This window comes from Myotis davidii, unplaced genomic scaffold, assembly GCF_000327345.1.
Source record: "Myotis davidii unplaced genomic scaffold, ASM32734v1 scaffold330, whole genome shotgun sequence".
NCBI lineage: Eukaryota > Metazoa > Chordata > Mammalia > Chiroptera > Vespertilionidae > Myotis > Myotis davidii.
Window position 1 is genome coordinate 370060 of NW_006283770.1, and position 24452 is coordinate 394511.

The 24452-nt window shown below is 42.1% G+C and overlaps 1 protein-coding gene across 1 annotated transcript in view; it reads left to right on the top strand.

Annotated features, from left to right (window-relative positions):
- LOC102765636 overlaps positions 1 to 18205 on the top strand; it is a 77362-nt gene extending 59157 nt beyond the window's left edge. Inside the window, exon 4 of the mRNA XM_015566391.1 lies at positions 17795 to 18205. Coding sequence (XP_015421877.1) covers positions 17795 to 18179 — 385 coding nt within the window. The 3' untranslated portion in view covers positions 18180 to 18205. The remainder of the gene's footprint in view (positions 1 to 17794) is intronic.
- The last annotated feature ends 6247 nt before the right edge of the window (positions 18206 to 24452 follow it).

Here is a 24452-nt window from a genome sequence, read left to right on the forward strand (position 1 = left end):
TGTGCAGGAGGCAGCTGGTCGATGTTTCTCTCTCATCGATGTTTCTGACTTTCTATCTCTCTCCTTTCCTCTCTGTAAAAACTCAATAAAAAATATATTTAAAAAAAAAAAAAAAAAGGATCAGAGGATGGTTTTAAATTTTCTGTTCAAATTCAGGTTTGAGAATTTATTATTTGGCTCTTTTACTCTTTATGCCTAAATTGGTATATCCGTTATCATCAAAGTCTTTGGACTATTTCATCATTTAACTGGTATAGTTTCCTTTTTAAACATTCCTTGAATACGATCATACGTGGATTCTAGAGTCTGAAGATTCAGGTTTATTTTGGGCACCCTCCTAGGAGTTTAGGAATAGCACTCATTTTTCTCTTTCATACACTATTCTGGTGGAATGCTTTGCTAAATGCCCTGCCACGGTTAATTTGGCTCTCAGGGCAGCACAGGCCCTGTTTTCAGAGAAGAGCGAAGTTAGGTTGCCCCTTTTCTTCCCTTTGGCGTCTCTCTCTCTCTGGCCCTTTGCTCGTCTGGATTCTAGGGAACAGCAGCTTGTTCTAAACCACCCCCTCTCCTGTTTTGCTTGCAGGCCGCCTGCTTACAACCATTGTAATGTACAATTAGCGCTGAAGCACATGCAGATAATAAGAGAATCATCATAAAAGCACTAAACAGAGCAAATAACATTTCAGGCTGGATTTAATCCCAAATACCTGGCGTGCTGGAGGAGGGAGGTGCAGGAACCCAGAAGCCTAGTAAGATAGCACTCGGGTTGGCTGTGGGGGATTAGAATTGTACACAGAATATATACACACACACCACAATGGTTGAGTTCAGACATTAATCAGGGCTACATGGAGAGGGAGGAAATATTGTAAATGTAGCTATTTTGCAGTGAGTGCGTGTGCGCGTGCGTGTGTGTGTGTGTGTGTGTGTGTGTGTGTGTGTGTGTGTTTTGCATCCTTTCTAATCTCCTAATGAAGCTTCTGTACTTCAGAAAGCAAATCGCTGGCCTCCGAAGGTTGCGGAAAATTATTTATTTTTGTTTGCACAACATGAAGATAGCTAATCCTCCAGCACATCACATCGTGTGTGTTTTTTCCTCAGGGTATTAGGGTATTAGTCTTCGCACAATATGTACTTATTGCCTCTTTTTCCAGTTTTCGTGGTGTGTATTTTGATAGCAGACGGGGACTTGCTGATGATTAAGAAGAAAAATAGAGAGAGAGAAAAGTTCTTACTACCTCAAATGATTCGTTGCTTGCATAAAGAGGATTCTCTGGGGCTTAACTCGGGAAAAAACAAACAGGAGGTACATGTCCTGGATGCGTATAGGTTAAACATTCTGTGAGAGGCTCAGAAACCAGCCCTTCCCGGCAGTCTCGAGGTGGCTAATTGCCCGAGCACGGGCACCGTTAGAGCGACTTCATTTTCCCCGGGGACTGACACTCACAACAGGATAATGCTTACCCTGATAGAAGTGTCACAGTGGGGACTTGGCATAATTTGCTGATATGATATCAAAAATAGCATTAAGGTAATTACATTTTGCACTTGTAATATTTCACAGACAATAATACAGTAGAAAATTGCACCTTTTTTTTTTTGGTCCCCTGGTCGTTTAAAACTTTTTTTAATGGAGCTGCAATGAAGTTGATGTATTTGATGGGTTGTTGTTTCTTAAATGTGCGCTCAATTTATAAGTGCATAAATGCAGTCATTAGTGCAACCATTTAGCCAAGGTTAAAGAATGAGAGTAGTAAATGGAAACTGTTTCCATGGGTATCATAAAAGGCTTCTTTTTAATTGTAGTAGCAGAGCAATGAGAGAGGATAAGCACCTTCTTTGCCAGGGGCAACTTGTTAAAGTAGAAACACTGCCAAAGGCTTGGGAGCTTCTCCTGCCTTTGCTGTGTGACTCAGGCAAGTTACTGAGCTACTGCTTCAAAGAATAGGATTGGATGGACTGATCTTTTATAGACCACCCCAGTGGCAATATCTATGATTCCAGAAAGAACTCAAAAATTTTTCCATTTATTTATGAACTTTGCAAAACATTTTCAGGGTTATTTTTTTAAAGTCCTGGATTTTATTTCACCACAGAGGTAACTTTTTTTTTTTTTGGCCAAGGGAGCAGAAAAGCCTTTTGAGTATTGGGGCTTACACTGTGTTTTCTTTGAACTATTGAAGTTTTGGCAAATGGCTTCTGGTGAAAACCACTACTGATTTAACTTCACCAAAGAAACCCTCATCTTTCTGTGGTTCCAAGACTTGGTGAGGCATCTCCAATGCTGCCACTTTCTTAAACCACTATTGTCACAACTTTCTCATCCAAGCATTCATTTGGCAAGTTTTCATTGAGCAACTGTTATGTGCTGACACTGCTAGGCTCTGAGCACACAATTGTGAACAAGATACAGGCCTCGCCTCCTGCAGCTTAATCACAACAGGATATTTTTAATTGCAAGACACAGAAATCCACTCCTCAAAGGGAACTGAGGGGATCTATTAGAAGGACTGGAACATCTCATCTAAGCCTAGGGCAGGGATTAGAGCTAGGTGTTGTAGGGACTGGAACAAAAAGGCTTTCAGAACCCAGGGCACTCCTCTCCATCTCTCTTTCTTCCTGGGGATACATCTCTCCTCACTGCTGCCTATTTCCTTCATCCTTGTCTTTGCAGACCATCTTCTCTCCACACTCATCTACTTGCACACAGTCCCATTGCTAACTCATGTGACACCTCCTGGATATTAGGGGAAGAAGGCCCTTCCAGTGCACAGTGTGGCAAGCTGGGTTTCAGTGCTCAGTCAGCACTCAGTGGGTGCCCTTGTACATGGCCCTGCTTGCATATGGGCTTATCTTGGCAAATCCCAAATAGTGTCCTCACATCCCAATTCCACATGACCTTCTAGCTGGGCTCCTCCCAGGTAAACGACCATGTCTCCATAACCCAAATTCAGTTTTCTCAGAGAGAGAAGTTCACGGAACCAGGTGTCCATTCCTCAGCCAATCAGATGGGTGAGAAGCAGACCCATATACCCAGGGTCTGGGAGGAGATGCATCTCTAGGAAACACTTCTGCCTGAGCTGGGGCATTCCTTAGAGGGGAGACACTGTAGGGGGTGCTAACATCTCAGTCAGATGGAACTGTAGGGGATGCTACATGGAACCTTCTTTGCCAGGGGAGGGAGGGAAGGAGGGAGGGAGGGAGAGAGGCGGGGGGAGAGAGAGAGAGACATTGATGTGATAGAGATAAATCGATTGGTTGCCTCTGGCATGTGCTCCTACCAGAGCTGAGGAACCCACACAGAGGTACATGCCCTTGACTGGGAATCAAATCCGAGACCCTTCTGTCTGCGGGCCAACTCTCCAACCACTGAGCCAAACCAGACAGGGCCCAAGTAAGAATTTAACGAAACTTCCTGCCTCATAATTGGATTTGCGTTTTCCCAATAATACACGGGACGCGAACACTGAAGTACAACAAAGTTTCAAAGATCTGACTGGGGGTAGTCTACATGGAAGTAATTGCAAAGATGTCAGATAAGGGAAATTGGACAAGCAATGAAAGACAAAACAAACCAAAAATGAAAGAAGAGCCAATTAGAAATCTTGGAAATTAAAAAAATTATAGTCACAGAACCAAAAAAGTAATAGGATGAACTTTAAATTATACACAGTTGAAGAAAGAGTTAGTGAATTGGAATATAGCACTGAGGAAATAATTCAAAATGTGACACTAACAAGGAGGATATTTTAGTGAAACAATACAATAATTTTTCTTAAAAAGTTGAGACATGGAGGATAGATCAAGGACTATAATATAGGAAATCACAGAGAAACAGTATTTTTTTTTTAAATATATTTTATTGATTTTTTACAGAGAGGAAGGGAGAGAGATAGAGAGTTAGAAACATCGATGAGAGAGAAACATCGATCAGCTGCCTCCTGCACATCCCCTACTGGGAATGTGCCCGCAACTCAGGTACATGCCCTTGACCGGAATCGAACCTGGGACCTTTCAGTCCGCAGGCCGACGCTCTATCCACTGAGCCAAACCGGTTTCGGCCAGAGAAACAGTATTTGACAAGAAATTGAAGTAAGACATGCCCTCCTTAGGTTCAAAGTGCATGTCAAATTCCAAGCAGTAAATATAAAGAAAAATTCACAGCTTTACACATCATTTTAAAACTGCAGCACATAAAGTATAATTTTTTATTAGCAATAGTAAAGGCCAGCAGACACTAAAGTGATATGTTTAAAGTATTGAGGGACAATAAGTGTCAACCTAGAATTTTTCTGATCCACAAAACTATTATTCTACATAAGGGTTGCACAAACTTTTTCTGAAAGGGCCAGATAGCAAATATTTTAGGCTTTGGGGACCAAATGGCCATGTTAACCTCTGTGCCATATTTGGGAAGACTATAGAAATACTGAGTAATTTGAGACTTCATTGTACAAATATACAAGTAAGTGGGTAGGTTAAAATATTAAGTGCAACCACTAGAAGAATAGAAATACAAGCTACAGCTTTTAAAGCAACAGAATAAACAAGAGGAATTATGAATATCTTTGTCAATCTATAAGAAGTCAGAAAAGGAGAGGCAATAAGAAATCAAGAAAATGGATTTGCCAACAGAAAATGCAAAATAAGAAGGGAGAAACAATTCAGTATTCTTGACATACAACTGACGTATTCAATGAAAGACTGCCAGATTGGATCAAAAAGAAATAAAACACCACACAGTCCAGTGAGATTTTGGCTCAAAATTTTAAAGGACCATCCATCACAAATTGCATTAGGAGAGAAGAACTTCAGATTATTCTTCTGCTCTAGCTTATGTCCAGTTCCTACCAAAGATTTAACAGATAAACTCACCTAGTCCTTCCCTGAACTGATAGCTCAAAAGTGAGACAATTAGAAGATACCTAAGGTCTTTTCATTTCTGAAGCTCCAAGATGTAATGCTTTCCTGAATGTGACATTTTTGTGGGCAGAGCTTGGTGCTGGCATTCCAGAGAAACAAGGGAACAGTGGGTTCTACTGTCCATTTGGTGGAGGCTGGCCTTGTCCCTCAGCCAGTTAACATTTCGATTGCAGTCTCAATTTTCAGTGTCACTGGCCTACATAGGAGCCTTTTGCAGATGGACAGATGCTTGTTATTACCACGCGCTTACAGGCAGCATGGAGATTGGCCTGTGAGAGGCAGAGAGGGCTTTTTGCTCCTAATGTGTTATGAAAGTTTGATCAGAGTTGGAGATTTCTGTCATGGATGATTAGTATCCATTCAGATTAATATTCACTTTCCCTAATTCAGTATGAAAAGTGCCAACATAAGAACATTTTGCCATGAGATGGAGAGAGAATGTCTTCAATCCAGTTTGCCTTAATTTTTCTGAGTGGTTCATGACAGAGATTTCATTCTTTTGCATATGAATATCTTGTTTTCCCAGCACCTTTTATTGAAGAGACTGTCTTTTCCCCATTGAATATTTTTTTGCTTCCTTGTCAAATATTAGTTGACTGGATATGCATGGGTTAATTATTGGGCTCTAAATTCTGTTCCATTGGTCTTTGTATCATTTTTATGCCAGTATCCTACTGTTTTGATTACGATAGCTTTGCAATATAGTTTGAAATCAGGAATTGTGATATTTCTCAGCTTTGATTATTCCTCAAGATTGCTTTGGCTATTCAGGATCTTTTGTGGTTCTGTATAATTTTAGGATTGCTTTTCATACTGCTGTGGAAAATGTCATTGGAATTTTATAAAGATTGCATTGAATCTATGGGATGACTTTGGGTAGTATGGACATTGTAACAATATTAACCTTCTAATCCATGAACATGGGAGATTTTTCCATTTCTTTGTATCATCTTCAGTTTCTTTCATCAATGTTTTATAGTTTTAAATGTATAGATCTTTCACCTCCTTGGTTAAATTTATTCTTAAGTATTTTATTGTTTTTGATTCTATAGTTAATGAGATTGCTTTCTTTATGCCTTTTTCTTTTTTTAATTTTTCTTTTTTTAAATTTTTTATTATAAAGGGTATTACATATGTGTCCATTTTTCCCCCCACCCTAGACAGTCCCCTAGCCTCCCCTACCCCCCAGTGTCTTATGTCCATTGGTTATGCTTATATGCATGCATACAAGTCCTTTGGTTGATCTCTTACCCCCCTACCTCCCGCCCCCAACCCTCCCCATTTATGCCTTTTTCTGATAGTTTCTTATTAGTGTATAGAAACACAACTGATTTTTGTATATTGTTTTTTGTATCTTACAACTTTACTAAATTCCTTTATTAGTTTTAATTTATGTTAATATTTTTTCCTGTTCTTTATTTCATTTATTTCTGCTCTGGTCTTTATTATTTCCTTCCTTCTGCTAACTTTGGGCTTAATTTCTTGTTAATCCCGAATCACAGAGGCATGGGGAAGTTCTTCCACATTTCCATACAAATAAATAATAATAATGCCATATATTGAGTACTTACTATGTGCTAGGTACTAAGTTATTTACAGGTATCAAATAATTGAATTCTCTCCAAAACCTCTATTATCCCATTTTATGCATGTGGAAACTGAGGCTAAGAGGTGTTGTGGCTCACCCACCCTCATTCAGCCAGCAAGCAGCAGGTAGGACTGGGATTCGACTACATGGAGCACTGTTGTCCCTGAGATGGATGAGAAGACTGTCATTATTTTATTAGTATTAGTAGCAGTAGTAGTATTGAGGATCTCGTAGGCTCTGTACCAGGATTTCTCAACCTCAGCACTACTGGCATTGTAGGCCAGTTAATTTTTGTTGTGAGGGCTGTCTTATGCCTTGTAGGATATTTAGCAGCATCTCTGGCCACTAACTACCTCATCATCTCACCCAAATCATGAAAACTAAAACTATCTCCAGAGTTTTCCAAGTGTCCCTGGGGGCAAAGTCTTCCCTGGTTAAGAACCATTGCCCTAGAAGGAGCTCTTCCAACCTCTGCTGGAGCATCTCACACAGCAGGATGTAAATCCTGCTTCTTTTCTGCCCATCTATGTTTGATAAGGGCTATTGTTTACGGAGATGGGAATAACTTGTTTTGTTTTAGTTGAGGATGGGTGTTCTGGGTCCTGAGCTTTTGCTGTGATAAAGGCATCTGGGCTTGTACTAGTCCAGTGAAAATGAGAGGCTCCTTTGTGCTCATGGCATTCATACTGGATGTCTGCTCAGCCCCTCTTCCCTGGGAACTGCACAATATGCCCACAACCAGCTATGTGTCTGGCTGTAGCTGAGGGCCCCGGGAAGACATCTTACTCCAACTGGGCCAGTCAGTTTTGTCTGCTAGGAAGTTGGTAGTGGGATCAAGGTGAGTCTCTCTTGGTGGCTAGAGCTGTGACCTGCAAATGCAGCATCTTGGGTGGCCATCTTCCTGCCCTGTGCACTAGCTGGTACAGAACATTGGTTCTCAAAGTTGGTGTCCCGACCAGCAGGATCACTGGAGAGCTGGTCAAATTGTGAATTCTCAGGCCCCTCCTCAGACCTACTGATTTGGAAACTGTGGCGAGGAGATCAGCAATCTGCATTTCAACAAGTCCTGCAGGAGATTTTGATGCAACGAAGTTGGTATTATAGAGGATGAGGCAGACCAAGGGAATATGAGCCCCAGCAGAGAAAGAAAGTTGTGGATGAGACAACTTCCTAGTTCTCGGTTCCACACTTCCTGATACCCAGCTGTGGTCCTGCCCTTGGCTTTGGTAAAATACTTATATGTCCTAATAACAAATACACTCCCGACTCAATTGTTTTTCCATTGATTGAAATAGGTTTCTTTTGCTTGCAACTGAAAAATCCTTACTTATTCACCTTACCATGTGACTCCTGTAGAGAGGAAATTATATGGAGCAATATTACTCCAGCTGCTCAGGAAAAGACTGTAATTTTATCAAGGGCTCTTGGAAATACTTAAATGCTCCAGAGATAATACCCCATGGTTTTTTCTTATTATTAAGCAAGAATTTGTTTGTGTCTATTTAAAGAAACTTATCTACTGAAAAAACACCTCCTCCCTACCCCCTTATCTTTGTATGTTTTATTCTTCGTTGCCAAAGGGTTGGTGTTTTCCCCCACTTGGTTATCCTATGTTAGCCTAGAGTAAAGATAAATCTCAGTCAAAGGACAAATATTATCAAATGCCTACTCTGTGCCAGATATTTGGAGGATCAATTGGTCATGGTTCTCAGATTATCGGGGAGCTTATGGTTTGAGAATGCAATGATCTTACTATTGTATATTACAGTGCAGTGTGATAAGTCCAGGATTAGTTCGTGGACAAGGTTCAGAGGAAACCCAGAAGAAAGTGGTGAGCCTTCAGGACGGCAAAGTCTAGAAAAGGGGGAAAGTGGGATGGTGGTCAGGGAAGGCTTCCTAGAAGAAGTTCCACCTGAATGAGACTTGGAAATATGAGTAGGTGTCCACCAGGCAGAAAAGTCAAGGAAAGGAGAATGTTCAATTTGTGGTTTGAAAGCAGAATTTTCTCACCTCATTCTTGATTCCAACTGACTTGGAGGGACACAGTATTACATAAACATTGAAGATAAGGTAGAGACTTTTCTAATTTCCTAAGGCCGCTAGAACTGCCTCCATTATAGCATTGGCAATTCCTCTTCCTGGACAGGGCTTTTAACGTGATACAACCTTTTAAGGTCATCCCTGTAAGGAGAATGGACTGTATTTTGGTTTATGTCTATTGAGGAGAAAAATAAAAATATGAAGGGGGAAAATCCCTATTAAGTTTTATAATTACAACATGAAAATTCAGTTAGTTTCTTTTATCATGGTGAGTCATTAAAGACTGAAGTAGATTCCCAGCCTTTTGTCTCCAGAACAATCCCCTGGAGGCTGAGCGCTCCTCCTGCGAAATGGGCCTGATTAAAGCGGGGCACCTCTCTCTCCAGATTACTGCCCTCCGTCATTAGCATTACGTTATCTTGCTCTTCAGACTGATTTTTAATTTTTATGCTTGCAGTTATAAATGATTTACTGGTACATTCATCGCCCGGCCTGTCCTGAGTCATTAAATTCACTTAGGTTGAATGGCCCGATGTGCACCTGAAATTAACCAAATCAGTGACATTATCTTGCAGGATTTTTCAGAGGCTTTAGAAATAGAGAAGAGACTCCTTTCTCCGTCTCAACTCCTTGGCTTAATGGGAAAATATTTTTAATTGATAAAAGAGGTAATTAGCCAAGGCTAAGAGGTGCACACTAATTGCGCAGTATATCTTGCGGAGTTAGTTTGGCCGTGGTTTCTAGTCTAGATGATGACCCAAACACAGATCTGGGTGCATTCACGCGAGGCCAGTTTAAGTGCATTTTATCTCCCTCAATCCAGTCCAGGGGAGGAATTGTGTTAGCGTTTAGTGGGCACCTACTGTGCGTCAGAAACTCTCAGAACTCTCGTAACAGTCCTTTTGTTCCTCTCAATGTTCTGTTTGTGTTGTGTTGATATAAGGAATGGAAGCCTCCTCGGGCTGGCTCCAATGAGATGGAGGCCAGATATCACTCAATCTAAGGAAGAGGAACCAAGGCGGGTCCTTCCATGCTATTTCATTATCATCCAGGAGCCACGATGGTGGTCTCATCCTGCTTTTCTCTTTCTTATAACATCTGTGTACTTCAAAGCTCTCTTCTTTCTTGACTGGACTCATCTGCTCTTCTGTCTTGTGCTTGTGCCAAATAGCTGTTCCAACTCCATCCACCCAGGACCCGTCACCTCAAGCACCCACTGCTGTACCCCTCTTAGCTAAAATTCTCTGTAGAATGTCAGAGGTTTCTTATCAGCTAATGAGTTTTCTGCCCTTGGGTCAGGAATATACCCCTTGTCCAGAAGGGACCGAAGTTGTGGAAGAACAAGTAGAATGGAAAAGACATATCTCTTTGGTGCCTCTTTAAAACAGGTGTAATCCTTCCCATTTTCCAGATGAGGAAACTGAGGCTAATGAAGGTTAAGTTCTTTGTTAGGGGTCATACAGCCAGCAAGAGTCAGAGGCAGGCATTAGGGACTGAGGGAGGGGGTCCCGCGGGGGTGAGGCCGACGGAGTCCTAACGAAGCATGCCCGACTCCGGAGATCAGATTCAAAGACGCAGATCTGAACTTTATTGTTTAAGTACAGCGACATATATAACATTCCAGACCAATCAGAAGTTTACAACATCCTTAGGGCAACCAAAGGTAGGAAAGTTAGGGTACTATGTAGGGGCTCTAGGGGGCTTACTCAGGCGGGCCCTGCCACTTCCCCGTGTGCCCAGGAAGCTTGTATAGGCGGAGTGCGCTCACGCCATTGCATCCGCCACTGCACTGAGATAAATCTCCTGAGCTCTTCCCACAAGGGACAAGTTGGGACTGACTCCATTCCCCTGCTTTCCACATGTGCCTATTTTTTAACATTGTGCTGTTGGTTACATAAGGCGTAAGAACAGGGGACGTTTACCAGTCAGGCTGAGGGCTGGTGAACTTGGTACGGGACCCATTGACCACCTGGGCAGTGCAAACAATACATTTTTGTCCCATTCTCTTCCTTCTGTGTCTGTTTAAGGACATTGAAATAATTCCACCCTCCAGAAATGAGAGATGAAAGGGGAGACATCTTGCTACACCCGAGCTTTGGAAATAGCCCCAAGAAAATCTGGTTCAAGAGTCATAAAGGGTGTTTGTAGGATTTTGACAGTGAGGCCTGATAAGAGAGGAGGGCAGAAAATAGCACTTTCCTCACTGCCGGAGGAAATGTGCCTCCATTTACTTACCAGCTATTACATTATCTTCTTATCCTCTGTTTCCTCATCTGTAAAACCAGGATGATATAGCTACAAAAATGAAAAGGGGCAGTGTGTGTACCAACAAGTATGGTCCTCACACAGTAGTCATCCAATGATTATTGTCTTCATGCACCGGGCCCCTCTAGTGGGGATATAACATACAGTGTATGGAATATAGGCTGTAGTATTGTAATAACTGCATGGGCCAGCTGGGTACTAGAAATATGGAGGGAACACTCTGTAAAGTATAGGATTATCTAGCGACTCTGCTGTACACTTGAAACTAATATAAAAGAATATAATTTGGAGTGTGAACTGTAATTGGAAAAAATAAAAGCACTAATTCCCTAGAAAAAATTATCCTGCATGCCCCACACTGGGGATCAAGCCTGCAACCTGGGCATATGCCTTTGACCAGAACTGAACCCTACCTTTCAGTCTGCAGGCTGACACTCTATCCACTGAGCCAAACTGGCTAGGGCTGATTCACAACTTTTAAATTTAATCAGCATTATTAATACGTTCTCAAGTCTTTAGTCTAGCTCAGAGGTCAACATCTTGAGCTAAACTGGCTTCTTGCCTATTTTTGTAAATAAGTGTATTGGGACACTGCCATGCCCATTCATTCTGGTATCATCTATGGCTGCTTTCATGCAGCAAGAGTGGAGTTGAGTGGCGTGACAGAGACCCTGTGGTCCACAAAGTCTAAAAGATCAACTCCTTGGCCTTTTGCAGGAGAAGTTTGCTGACCTACCTTCCTGGTCAAAAAACAAACAAACAATAAATCAATAAAACAATAAATTAATAAGTAAGTCAAAACAATAAATTTGTAGTTTTTGCTGATTTCCATGGAATAAATCTGCCCATCATGATCAATTTGTTCAAGTACTTACAACTGATGTCACTGAATGCAGAGCTGGGAAGAACTGCTCAGTAATCCACCCTTACACAGTGTTCTCACTAGTCACTAGATGCAATTGATGAAAATAACCTCAAGAGCTCCCAGAGGGCACAGGTTGTATTTGCTTCTTTATACCCGTGGGCCTGGCACAGTTGCTGAGAGTGACTTTTCGTTAAATAAATGAATAAAAATTACTTCATAAGCCTCTATACTTGATATCTAAATAATTAGTGCACTGAAGGTTTTAAAACTAATTTATCATCTAAGTAGGTTAAATATGTTACCTGCAAGCTTTGAAAAATTATTACTTTTACTATTAATAAAAACTCAAGAGTGAATCCTCGGCCCAGTACAGCCAGATTTAGCAAACATTTCTACGGGTAGAAACTGAGATGGAATGGAGACTTGGCTATATTTGGTCAGATGTGGAACAGCGTTTTCTGTGGCCTGACTTGTACTTTGCAGTATGTATTGTTTTTAAGGATATGTGATTTGGGTCATTTGCTAATTATGTTGGATTATTCCTTAATCCTCATATTCATGGGTGAACTCAAGGAATGATGGATCATGACATCATGTTAAAATTTACCTCCTATTGCTGGCTGGCATTGTCTTTTCCTTTTCCCTATTCCCTACATCTGTCTCCCACTGGTTTATTTGAAAGACACATGAGCTGGAAAGTCAAGCTAAATGATGCATTTTGTTAATGTGGTGTCTTTTCCATGGGTTGCTTTAGATTTAGATATTTTTGTTCCTATGGAACTTACAGAACCTTCTCATAGTCCCGTATACCCTACAATGGCTTTTGAAAGAATAGAGGATCTTTTGTCATTTGAAAAGTGTCCTGTCTTTGATTTTTTTTTTCACCCCATGGTCTTCAGGCTCATTAAGCATAGACTATTTTCTCCAAATTTCTTTGTACATCTAATTCTTTTTCCCTCTCAGAAATAGTTTTGATATGCTCATTTTGGAAAATTCAGAAAAGGATAAAGAATAGTATCATTAATAAGCCTATAATCAGAACTGGTTTTGTTAATGTATTGGTATACTATTGCTAAGATATTGGAGAATTTCTCTCCATTGCATTATTTTTAAACAGACTTTTGAGGTATAACTGACATAAAATAAGCTGCACATGTTTTAAAGTGCACAATTTGATGAGTTTGGGCACATTTGCACACATACTTGTGAAACCATCACTGTAATCAAGATAATGAACCTCACACCCCACCTCCCTTACTGCAAAGTTTCCTGATGCCCCTTTTGTAATCTCTCCCTCTTGCTCCTCCCACCTCCCATCTCTGGGTAACCCTGGCCTGCTTAATTGTGAGGGTTTGAAAGGCCTAATAGTCACTTTCAGAGATTCTTTCTTCGAAATCTCTCTCTCAGAGAGCAACTCTAGCAGAGGCAAAAAGGACAACAGTTGTGATATCGTTGTGCTTGGGTTCAAAGTTCCTCTCGAATCTAGTCTCACTTAGTGATTGATTCTTCCTTGCATGTCCAAAAAAACAGGTCATCATCTACCACATTTACCTTTTAAGACTGTGTTTTCCTGTTAATTGAACATAATGTCACGGTCCTCTTATTTTCAGTCAAAATGTTTCAATGAATTTGTTTCACGTCCTTAGTTTTTTGGTCTTGAATTCTTCATCAGACCCTGAACATGGGTTGGGAGATTTTTGCTTGTTACATATTGTGCCTCTTGAGACATGTTGGATTTTCTTGTCATTTTCACACTGCTTTACCAGAATAACCTTGCGGCAAGAACACTGTTGCAAAGAAAGCGTTCTGCTCTGACAGCAGATGCTGTTCATTAGGATTGCTCAGTTTGGGGACCCAATGCATGCACTTGGAAACTCGCAACAGCAACAATCTGCAGCCAACTGCGCCTGGGCATTTTCCTAATGTGGCTGTTGTCATCATACTAGCTTCTTATATTTGCAGATAGCAACTTGGTTTAGAAATACCAAGTGGTAAGGCAAGATAAACACAGCATGGGGCAAAGGCTTATGTAGGTACTTGCTCCATCTCACATCCTGCCCTGGTATTCCAGGTAACTGACCACAAGCTATGGCCCATTCTATGCTGTTTACAGAGAGTGACAAAAATAGTTTCAGGCCTCTGAAAGCTGTCTCTGTGCCACACGCCCACTGTCCTACCTTCTGACTGAGGCTTCTCTCCAGACCTCAGGAGGCAGCAGGGCTGGGTCCTCACACAGACCCAGGGGCATCAGGTCCTGCATGTGCACACTGCCTCCTGCTGCAGAGGCACCAGAGCCCAGGGAGGCATGCAGGCAGGGCCTCAGGATCGGGGTGAAGGCAGGACAGTGGTCAAGACAGAACCTAATTATAGTAGCAGGAAAGAAGGCGGGAGCGTGGGAGAGGGGAGTAATAGGTAAGACTGAACTCAACTGTTGGAGTTGGGTACAAAATCAGGGTGGGATCATAAGGATCTGATCTGAATCTAAGTCGTGAGTGCCCCAGAGATTTATTGGTCTTCAAGGCTGAGCTGGGGTCGGGGAGTTTAATTGACCTGCTGAAGGGCTGGAATGTAGACAGACTCTGATCCTTTCTAGCTTTGTGCAGGTGAGCAACTTACTTCATCTCTGGGCTTTGCTTTATCCAAGGGGTTGGGCCTAGAAGAGCAACACTCATGGTAGGTGCGTGCCTTCGGATCACTTGGGAGCTTGTGGAAGTCAGGATGCCTGGGCCCCGCCTTGCAGATGGATTCAGGAGATCTGGGAGGACACCGAGGGTCTGGAGGTTTCCCGGGTTCTGACCCTCACCAGTGTTGGGGAGCCATGTACTTGCATGATCCTCAAGGGATCTTCCAGCTCCAACCCCCTTCTATGCTAAAGTTTACTAAGTCAGGGATAAGAAAGCATGGAAGGTGGGCATTCACCTCATGTGATGATTAGGTGGCATCAGAATCAGATACCATATCAGTCACTTGTTCTAAGAGTTCACCAGTTGGGAGCTTATTCAAAGCCAGTTCTTCATTTGTAAGGCTGTAAACCTGGGCTCAGGTTGACCCCCTTCTGTATTCTCTCCTAGACAACCTCTCCCTCTCCCATGGTTTAATTACCACCTCTCCCAGAGGTCATAAACTAGGGGCCAGAAAGACAAATCCAGGCAGATCACACATGAATTTTATTTAGTCTGCCCAGTAGTTTTTATTAGTCTGAATCTTCCTGGGTCAGACTGGGCATTTGCTTTCCACTGACCACGGACCCACCACATCTGTGTATTACACCAGCCGGCTCCCACCCTTTATTTTACTTGCCTACAACCTGATTTGGGGTCAAAGTCAGTCTCTCAACACCTGTCTCCAGCTCAAACCTCTTTCTGAGGAAAAACTTCCTCCAGTTTTCCCTGATACCCTAGATCAAGTCAGGCTTTCATCGTACAGCATGGTGATTGTACCCCTTCTAGACCCAGGCTACACAAGGACAGCTACTATCACTGTCTAGCTTGCTTATTGTTTTCTCTTCCAGGCCTAGCACATCCTTGTAACTTAGCAGGTGCACAATAAATGAATGTTGAGGAGAGGAAGAAAGGAAGAAGAAGCAAAGAGTGGAAGGGGAACCAGAAAGGAACACGATTAGCACCTTCCTTCGCTGAAGGGAGGACAAGAGCTGACACATCCCACCCTCCACCCCTAAAATTGAGAAGTCTTGAGGGCACGATTTCTCTCTTAATGTTCTAACTTACAAAGAGCATGTGTGCAGTGGAGGTTGTTGAATGAATGAATTTATTCTAAGAATTTCTTGGCCAAAGATATAACCAGCTAGTGAACTACTGTTTTTGCAATAAGCTTTGAGCAACTATTTGACTATTTAGAATATATGCAGATATATAAATGCTGATAAAATTAAAACCCTTGCAAAGATGAAACAATGACCAAAATTCTCACTAAGTTACTCTATTGTTACCACCATCCAAATCAGATTGGGTTGTGAACTTGCAACCACGAAGTCTCTATTGTCCAAACGTAGTGAAGCTGTCATGCAGCATTTAAAGAAAATGTAATTCTTAAAGTTACGAAACACTTAAAGAAAATGCAATTCATCTACTGGACTAAAATGTAGATTTTGGCTTCACCATCTATAAGTCAGAATGGAGGCCACAATTTAAACTTTGGCCATAGAGAACCTGAAGTTTGGGCCTGACCCTCCACTTACCGCATGGGTACCTTTGGGAAACTTGTTTGGCTTCTTCACTTATTTTCTCTCCTGGAAAATGGGAAAGATGAGACCTGCTTTGCAGGGTTGTTTTGAAAACTGAATACAAAATGTGATGCACCCAGCAGAGCCCTGGCCGCCAGGCGTTCATCCACAATGGCATTGTTTAAACGTGCCTCTGCATTTTCATTATTTAAAGGTATTCTGGCTGGGCTCAGCGGCACAAGGAGCTCATGAAATTCTGCTCTCTCGGTGGGAAGAGGTGCTATTTCTTTCCTGTTGGTGCCCTAAAAGAATGAGGAAAGTGGCAGAGTAATAAGAAACAGGGGAAACAAAAAAAGGGGAATTTGGTTCCCGTTGGATCTCGGAGTTACCCTGGAGGGCAAGGCTCTTCTTTTCCTGCCTCCCTTTAGCCCCTCAGGTGTTCATGAGGAAGGCCCGCAGGGAGGGCGGCCAGAGCAGGATCCTCATGGGCACAAGGAGGATCTGGTTTATCCAGCCTGCTCATCTCGCCAGTGCTTTTTAAAAAATGAAATTCAGCTGGGCCAGTGAGGCTCAGTGGCCGAGTGTTGACCTATGAACCGGAAGGTTGCGGTTCAATTCCAGGTCAGGGCACATGCTTTGGTTGTGGGCTCAATCCCCAGTGGGGGTCGTGCAGGAGGCAGCCAATCAATGATTCTTTCTCATCATTGATGTTTCTAACTTTCTCTCCCTTCTTCTCTGAAATCAATAAAAATATTTTAAAAAATGAGATCCATATTCAGACAGTTTTTAAAAACAACACTTCATTTCTTATTTCATAGGCAAATCACACTCACTTTAGAAAATTCATGAGCAAAATGAAGACAAAAGTTATCCCAAATTCCACTGCTAGATAATTGAAACCATTTTGGAATCGATCCTTTCGAAGTTTTTTTCTGGACAATGAGTATGTAAACAAACATCTTCTTGTAAAACCAGTGAGATCGAATGGCACATACCGTTCTACTAGTATAACCCGATCCTTTTCACTCCACAGCTTTCCTTCTGTGTCAGTAAATGACCGCATCTAATGTCACGATGGGTGACCTCAGTGGATACCCAGGTGGCTGGCCTCAGGCACGTTCGGTGCTCTCCCTGGGCAGAGACAAGCTTATGTCTGTCTCCTGGCTGTGAACAGTGACTCAGTGACCAGCTCCACAGTCAAACCTTTACACGATTGTTCCCTTACAGTGAATTCTCACAGCCAATCTTAATTTTCTCAAGAAAAGAAGACAAGACAATGTGATTAAAATGTTTAAATCATAAGCGGCCTCTTTGGCGAGGAGGAGGGGAGAGGCTGGAACTCGGCCTTACACTCTTCATCTTTGATTCTGTTCAACCTCCAAATTGATCTCAAGTGCAACCTCATTTCTAGTCAACAAACTTAAGAAATAAACAAGACCTGGTACCTGTCCTTAAAGAGATTACACAGTGAAGATAAGAGACAATTATGTCTAATAAATGAATTTTTTTCCCCTCTCATTTAACACAAAAGTACCTGGCTTTTTCTCTCATTTAACACACAAGTACACAAAAATACTTGGCTTTTCATGATAAGAAGCAAGGGCAAGATGGACATAATAATATTAATCATAGCCAATGTTTGTAAGAACTTACTATGTCTAGGAAGTGTTCATGTATTGAGTGTTGTATTATATTCATTATTTAATTCTCACAATCTCTGAGGTAGTACCGCAGTTATGGACATTATGTTGTTGTGGAATTGAGGGAAAAGGAAGTTGATTAACTTGCCCAAGGTAACTCAGCTAGTGAGTGGCGGAGCTGGGATTTGATTCCAGGCCCTTTGAGGTCAGTGTTGCTGAAACACACTGTCACTGGGCTGGGAGAACGCGTCCTGCTGATCCGGAATAAGCATTGTGATTGAACCTTCTAGGTACTGTGGCCTGAAAACCCGCTTGCCGACGTCCCCCTTGGTGGGGTTTATGGTGACCAATCAGTGCACCTTCCACGCACCGGTCGGCTTCCCTCAGGTCCCGGTGGCTGCTCTGGCCGTGGAGAAAGTGGGCCACTCCAGTGTGCATTACCGCCTTGCTCTGTTTCCACCCAAGCTCGCCCAGGAGCCGCCCACAGCAGATCACCGTGACCTCAGTGACGGCTTTTTCTTTGGCCACCCCAAGCTGGCGCAATTTGACACTTTGGCCTGTACCACTGGGTCCTCGGTCCACATTTTTGTGAATCCAGCCACCAGCAAGCCCGTGGGCCTCCCAGAAGACTTCAGGAGGGGCCTCCTGAGGCTGACGAGGCTGGCTTCCGTATGAAGTGTCTGTGTGTGGAATTGTACCTGTCAAGGAATAAAGTTGAGATTATGCTCTAAACGATTTCCTTTCATTCCTTAGCATATATATTTTTTTACCCTTAAAAATCACTGCCAATTTCTTAAAGTTTTTATAACAGTCATCTCCCTCCATTGATGACGCCTCTCCTTGCAGTAGGCCCAGAACAACATGCTCACAACCACCCAATGAGGCAGGGACTGCTCTTCCCTCCTTTTTCAGGAGCGGGAAAGAGGTTTGCCGAGTGGAAGTCAACTGGCCTGAAGACATTCAGCTAGTGAGTCCCTTGGACTCAAATGTCCACCTGGGCGTCCTCTCTATGTGCATCGAAATCTCCAACATCTGAGCAGCAGGGGCCACACTTCTGGTGGTTTGTGATCACTAATCTGATAGGACTCGTTAATGTCCTCAACTTCTTATCGTTAACTACATGAATTCTTTTTTTAAAAAGATGTGAATTTTTTTTTTTTAAAAAAACACCACCTTTCTTTTATGTATTTAAAACAGCAAACACACCTTTGACAATTTTCTGATAAATCGAAAACCTCCTTCAGTCACTTATGCCATGCACTGAAGTTTGAAAGTAGGGACAGTTAAATGGAATCTTTGATGCTGAAACATATAAGGACCCTACTTTGGTGTAATAATCATAAAGGGTTACTATTTCTTGAGTGCTGACTACACCCAGTGCGTTACAGTCAGCACCTTAGGTAATCCTTATGTTGCCATTTTTCAGATGAGAACATTGAGGCTTCAAAGAGAACAGCGGGAGTTGGGGGAGGAGTTCTAGTCACCTCTGTCTCGATCCTGTGACAAGGAAAAGTTCAGGTTTAATCTCTCCGGGTCCCAGTTTCCTCCTCTGAACACATGATTCTGAGTGAGCTTTTTCAGTTGGATGCCTGAATATTTTTTGAACACTCAGAGACTCTTGATCCGCTTTTTCTGAATTCAGTTCCAAATCCTGCCACGAATAAACAGCTTTAGAATACAGTCTCCAAGATAAAAACAATGTTAAATGCTATTCCCTTGTCATTTAATCAATTCAACTTCGCCTAGTAATGGATCAATTTTGCGGTTTTAAAAACACTTCACGCAATAATTCTGGGACTCAGAAAGACTATTAACCAGCAGCCTAGTGTTTGTACGTATTGATTTATCTGACCTCTGGCATTTGACCTGCTCAAAAAGATTACCAGGGAGAACTCCTTTAATTTGTGTCTCATGTTTCAGTTCTCCAAGTTCTTCACGGGCATGACCTCACCTCATCTTTGTAGTTACTCCGAGAGGTGTCCCCATTTACAGTCAGAACAGGCTCTTCTGCAGGAAGGTGACCTGTCAAGGTCACAGAGCCCCGGGGAGGCAGAACTAGAACTCTCATCCAGCCAGGCTATTGGACCTGTTTTTCCATGCCACCAACTCTCCATCTCATCCCAGTGGTCCTGAATTTTCAAATTACAACATGCATTGCCATGAATTTTTAAAATTATAATAACACTAGCCGTGGTTTCACCAAGAAGTTCTTAAATTGGAGGCAACATAGTCGGGTAATTAAGAGGGTGGGATCCTCCTGGATCTGCCATTTCTAAATAGAGGAGCCACTGGTTCCAGTTTGCCCAGGACAGGGCTGCTTGTCCCAGTGTGACGGCAGGCTCACTCCTTTTACCGTGGGTCCCGAGGTTAGAGTAAAAGTGGAAAAGGTCTATGGGTCATTCCACCATTTTTCTTCCTGCCAAGGGGCTCCGTGTGTGTGTGTGAACACCCCAACCTGCATGTTCAAATTGAGTCCACCAGCTGCCCCTGGGGTCCTTTGGGCCTAGGTGTGGCTTTGTCTGCATTTTGGAAAATCCACCTGGGAGGTGCACACACAGGCTCTGGAAGAGGCTTGGGGTTATTTTGGCAGGGAGTTCTGGGTACTGCAGGTACCTGGAACATGATCTAGAGGCAAAGGCCCTGGCTTTGAGTGAGCAAAACCCTTTGGCCCATGCACTTCTTCACCCATGAGGGAGATCCCAGCCAGAAGAGGCTCAGAGTGGGTCTCTGAATCCCAAGGTGGGCAAGGCAGGTTGCCCCAGATTTGGGGAGGTACTGATTAAGACCGTGCCCCTTCACTGGCAAGGATATTATGGTCTGGACAATCAATAATATAGTCACCTAATTTGAGTTGTGTAACTTTGGGCATTATTTCCCTTTATAGTTTTCTTACCTGTAAAATGGTGAAAATAGTACAGTTACCACTGTTTACCAGGAATAACATTTTTGTTACACCAAGGTTTTCACCCTACCCCTCTGAGCAACAGCAGGATGCACTTCCTGCTCCCTTGAAGTTAGACGTAGCCACGTGGCTTGCTTTGACCAATGGAAATGAGCATGGGGGACCAAAGTCACTTTCAGGAGTGACTACATTTGATGGCCTGGCATGATTCTCCAGGGGACACGGGTGGATTGGAGACACACAGCAAGCCCCATGGACAATTGCCCAGAACCACAGCAGACTTGGCAAAAGCAAAAATTAAACCTCGGCTGCTTTAAACCACTGAAATGGTAGAGTTATTTGTTACCGCAGCACAAGCCAGCTTACCCTCTTTCTTACAAGTACCAACTTCATAGGCCTGTTGTGAAGGTTACGTGAGAAATGTATGTGCGTACTTGGCCTGGTGCCTGGTGCACAGCTATTTGTATCTATCAGGAAAGAAGTGCTCCCACTCCACAAGTTTCAAGAAAAGTATTTCATTTCATGTGCTTCTGTGGGGAATCGGACACTGTTTTCTATTTGACGAGGAAAATTAGAGGTATTTACAGCTCATAGAATGGTGGGTCTTCCCCAGCCCTGGACCCCAGAACTGACCCGAATTAAGAGTGACAATAGACTCTGAATATATCTCCAAATTCATATAAATCTCACTACTCTAAATACTGATGACACAATCTTTCCACTTCTCAGGTTTTTAATACTTCCGTGTGAGCTACAGCAGTGAGCATGATGGCACTTAATGGTTTTTAGTGGGAAATTCTAACACTATAAACTCCGTTTTAAGACTACAGAGAGAGCTAAATCTAGGTCAGTGATGGCGAACCTTTTGAGCTCGGCGTGTCAGCATTTTGAAAAACCCTAACTTAACTCTGGTGCCGTGTCACATAGAGAATTGTTTTGATATTTGCAACCATAATAAAACAAAGATTTATATTTTTGATATTTATTTTATATATTTCAATGCCATTTAACAAAGAAAAATCAACCAAAAAAATGAGTTGGCGTGTCACCTCTGTACACGCGTGTCATAGGTTCGCCATCACTGATCTAGGTGCACGTACTAGGGAAAAGTCAGGTTTTATTAGAAAGGTGGCAAAATGAATCTAGAGAAACTTAAAAAAAACCCAGCCAGCCATTCACTACTTCACAATGTTTTAGAGCCAAGCTAACAAATAGCCACGTGTCTGCTGTTTGCTGGGCACTTCTGAGCAAGTATGATTCGTGCCATTGCTAACAAGAAACAGCTATGATAATCCAAGCGGGTGAAGAAAACATTCAGGTGTTGCTGACTTTCTAACTACATTTTCGTTATACTCGAATTCATTCAAAAACCTACATTAAGAGACACGAGGTACAAAATGTGTTCATGTTTTGCTTGGACAGATTTTGGCTCCTAGCAATTAATGCTTTCAGTCCCATTAAGCAGATAAATAATGCTTTGTGACATTACAGTATTTCTCATTACAGATCGATTTTGTAGCATTTGTTCATAATCGGACTTGAAATGTTACCTAGAAACAAGATATGTTTTCCTTGAAACAGTCAGACCCTATTAGAAATCTAAGGCTTTACAAATCACCATGTTAACAGCTATGTCCCCTAGCTACGATTTTCTTTCCTTAAATAGTGTTAAATTCAGCCCCAGAAGCCCTGGTTTCTTTGAGGGTTCTCTTCTTGTGTGCACTGACTTGAAAGGAAAAACTTAGTGCTCAAACTATATTTAACATCTTACTGTGTATAACTTAATAAATCAACCGATATTCCCTTTTGGGGGAAAAAGAATGTTAGCACCTTTTTAAAGTGTTATGCTTATAATTAGGTTACACAGAATTTCTAATTTTTTTAAAGACAGGTTTTCACTGCTTAAAAAAAACACGCTGTCAGCCTGTTTCTAGGTAGGAGGAGCTATTTTCATTTCCTGACCGTGTAATCATGTACTGTGGGAGAGCAGAGAAATAAAGAAAACCTATGTCAGATTGGCGATTTGGAGCAGTGAAACTTAGTGCTAAACACCTACAAGAAGAGACATGAGGTACAAAATGTGTTCATGCTTTGCTTGGACAGATTTCGGCTCCTAGCAATTAATGCTTTCAGTGCCATTAAGCATATAAATAATGCTTTCTGACATCACAGTATTTCTCATTAGAGATCTCGAAGACAGGAACATCTGGATTTGAATTTTGTCCCTGCCATCTAATCACTGTGGAATCTTGGACAAAATTACTTATATTCTCATTCAGCACATGTTCACTGTTTATTTTATATTTTCCAGAAAAATTTCTTCCCCTGACATATATTCTCTGATTAAAGCTAACAACCTCTCATTCTTCAGCAAATACTTGGAGTACTTATTATAGGCTGGCTCTCATGTTCCAAATTCCTGGAAATAGGAGTAAATTAGACAGACCAGACTCTATTGTTCTCTCAAAGCTCATCATTCCAACTTGGGGAAGATGAACAATATACAAACAAGATACTGTCAAGTGTTACAGTTGGTTGAATGGTTGGTTGTCTACCTCCTAGCCTGGGATTTGTGAATATGAACATATATCCCTGTCGTTAAGTGGCACATGGTCTTTGCAGCTGTAACTAAGGATCTCAGGATGAGGACAGGAAGAAAGCAAGGAGAGATTCTCCCCTAGAGCTTCCTTGATGTCACTCTGGCCTCTAGAACTGAGAGAATACGCTTCTTTTGTTGTCTGTTAGCCGTTCACTTTGGGTAACTTGTACAGCAGCCCTAGGGAACAAGTACCAATGGAAATCTGTATCAAAAAAATAAAACAGAAATAAGATAGGGATTTGAATGGGTACTAAAGTCATGCACTGCTTAATAACGGTCAATGATGGACCCTATACACGACGATGGTGTACCAGTTAGCCTAGGAGTGTAGGAGGGTACACCATCTATGTTTGTATAAGTACACTCTATGGTCACACAACAAAAGTGCCTAAGAACACATTTCTCAGAACATATCTCTGTTATTCAGTGGCACGTGACTATACTATAAATGTTGGAGTCTGGAAGGCTCTATTGAGGAAGTACCATTTTGAGTTCCCAGAGAATGGGAGAGATGGTGTTGTGAATCTGAGGCGACAGCAAGTGTGAAGCGTCCAACCTAGGAGTGAACTTGGTGTTCAAGGACCAGAAAGGCAGTGGGCCAGCAATAGGAAGCAAATGGGAGAGTGATAAGGTGATGCTGATGAGACAGCAAGGGACCAGACTCAGAGGGCTTGGTGAGAAACCTGGATATTCTTCCAGTTGAGACCTATCTTAGAAAGATCTTACTGTTAAAATGGCCTACAGAGTCCATAACTAGCATAGAGGAAGAGGGAAGTACCCATTTATTAAATCAGTAAATACAAGGATATTCTGAACATTCTTGGTACTTGATCTAAAACCCCCAGACCCTTTGCAATTTTACTCATGTTAACCCATCCTATTTAATTCTCTGTGAATAATGGCACAATACATGCAAAGTCAAACACCACAGGACACAGTAGAAAATCCTCAGTGGGATTTTTTTATTTCATTCACTTCCTACTTATAAGGTAGTATTTCAACCTGTAAACGTTGTTTCCTCCAGTTCAGCCAATGGCTTGGAATATCACCTTGTCCTAATTCCACGGTGTGAGTGGTCCCCTGGCAGGTCGAGGAGTCGTGGAATCACTGGGACTGGGTTCCAGCCCCCAACCAGGCAGGCTTCCCTGGGATTCCCTCCTACATTCCTGTTGATGATCAGCAAGGAAACGGATCACTTCTCTATCCACTTTTTCAAAGATCAGACCTACCTCGTTTATATGTCAAGCAAGAAGGAAGAATCTGAAGTATTAGACTTGCTCTGAAATAAGCCCACATAGGGTGACACTACTGTAACTTTATCAGAGTTTTCCCTCACTAATTTTTCAATGTGGCGAATATAAAAATTTCAGTTAAAATACATAGCAGTCACTCCATATACTGGTCCCCCAACCCACCCAACTTCTCAGTAATAGGGCCTTTTCTAATC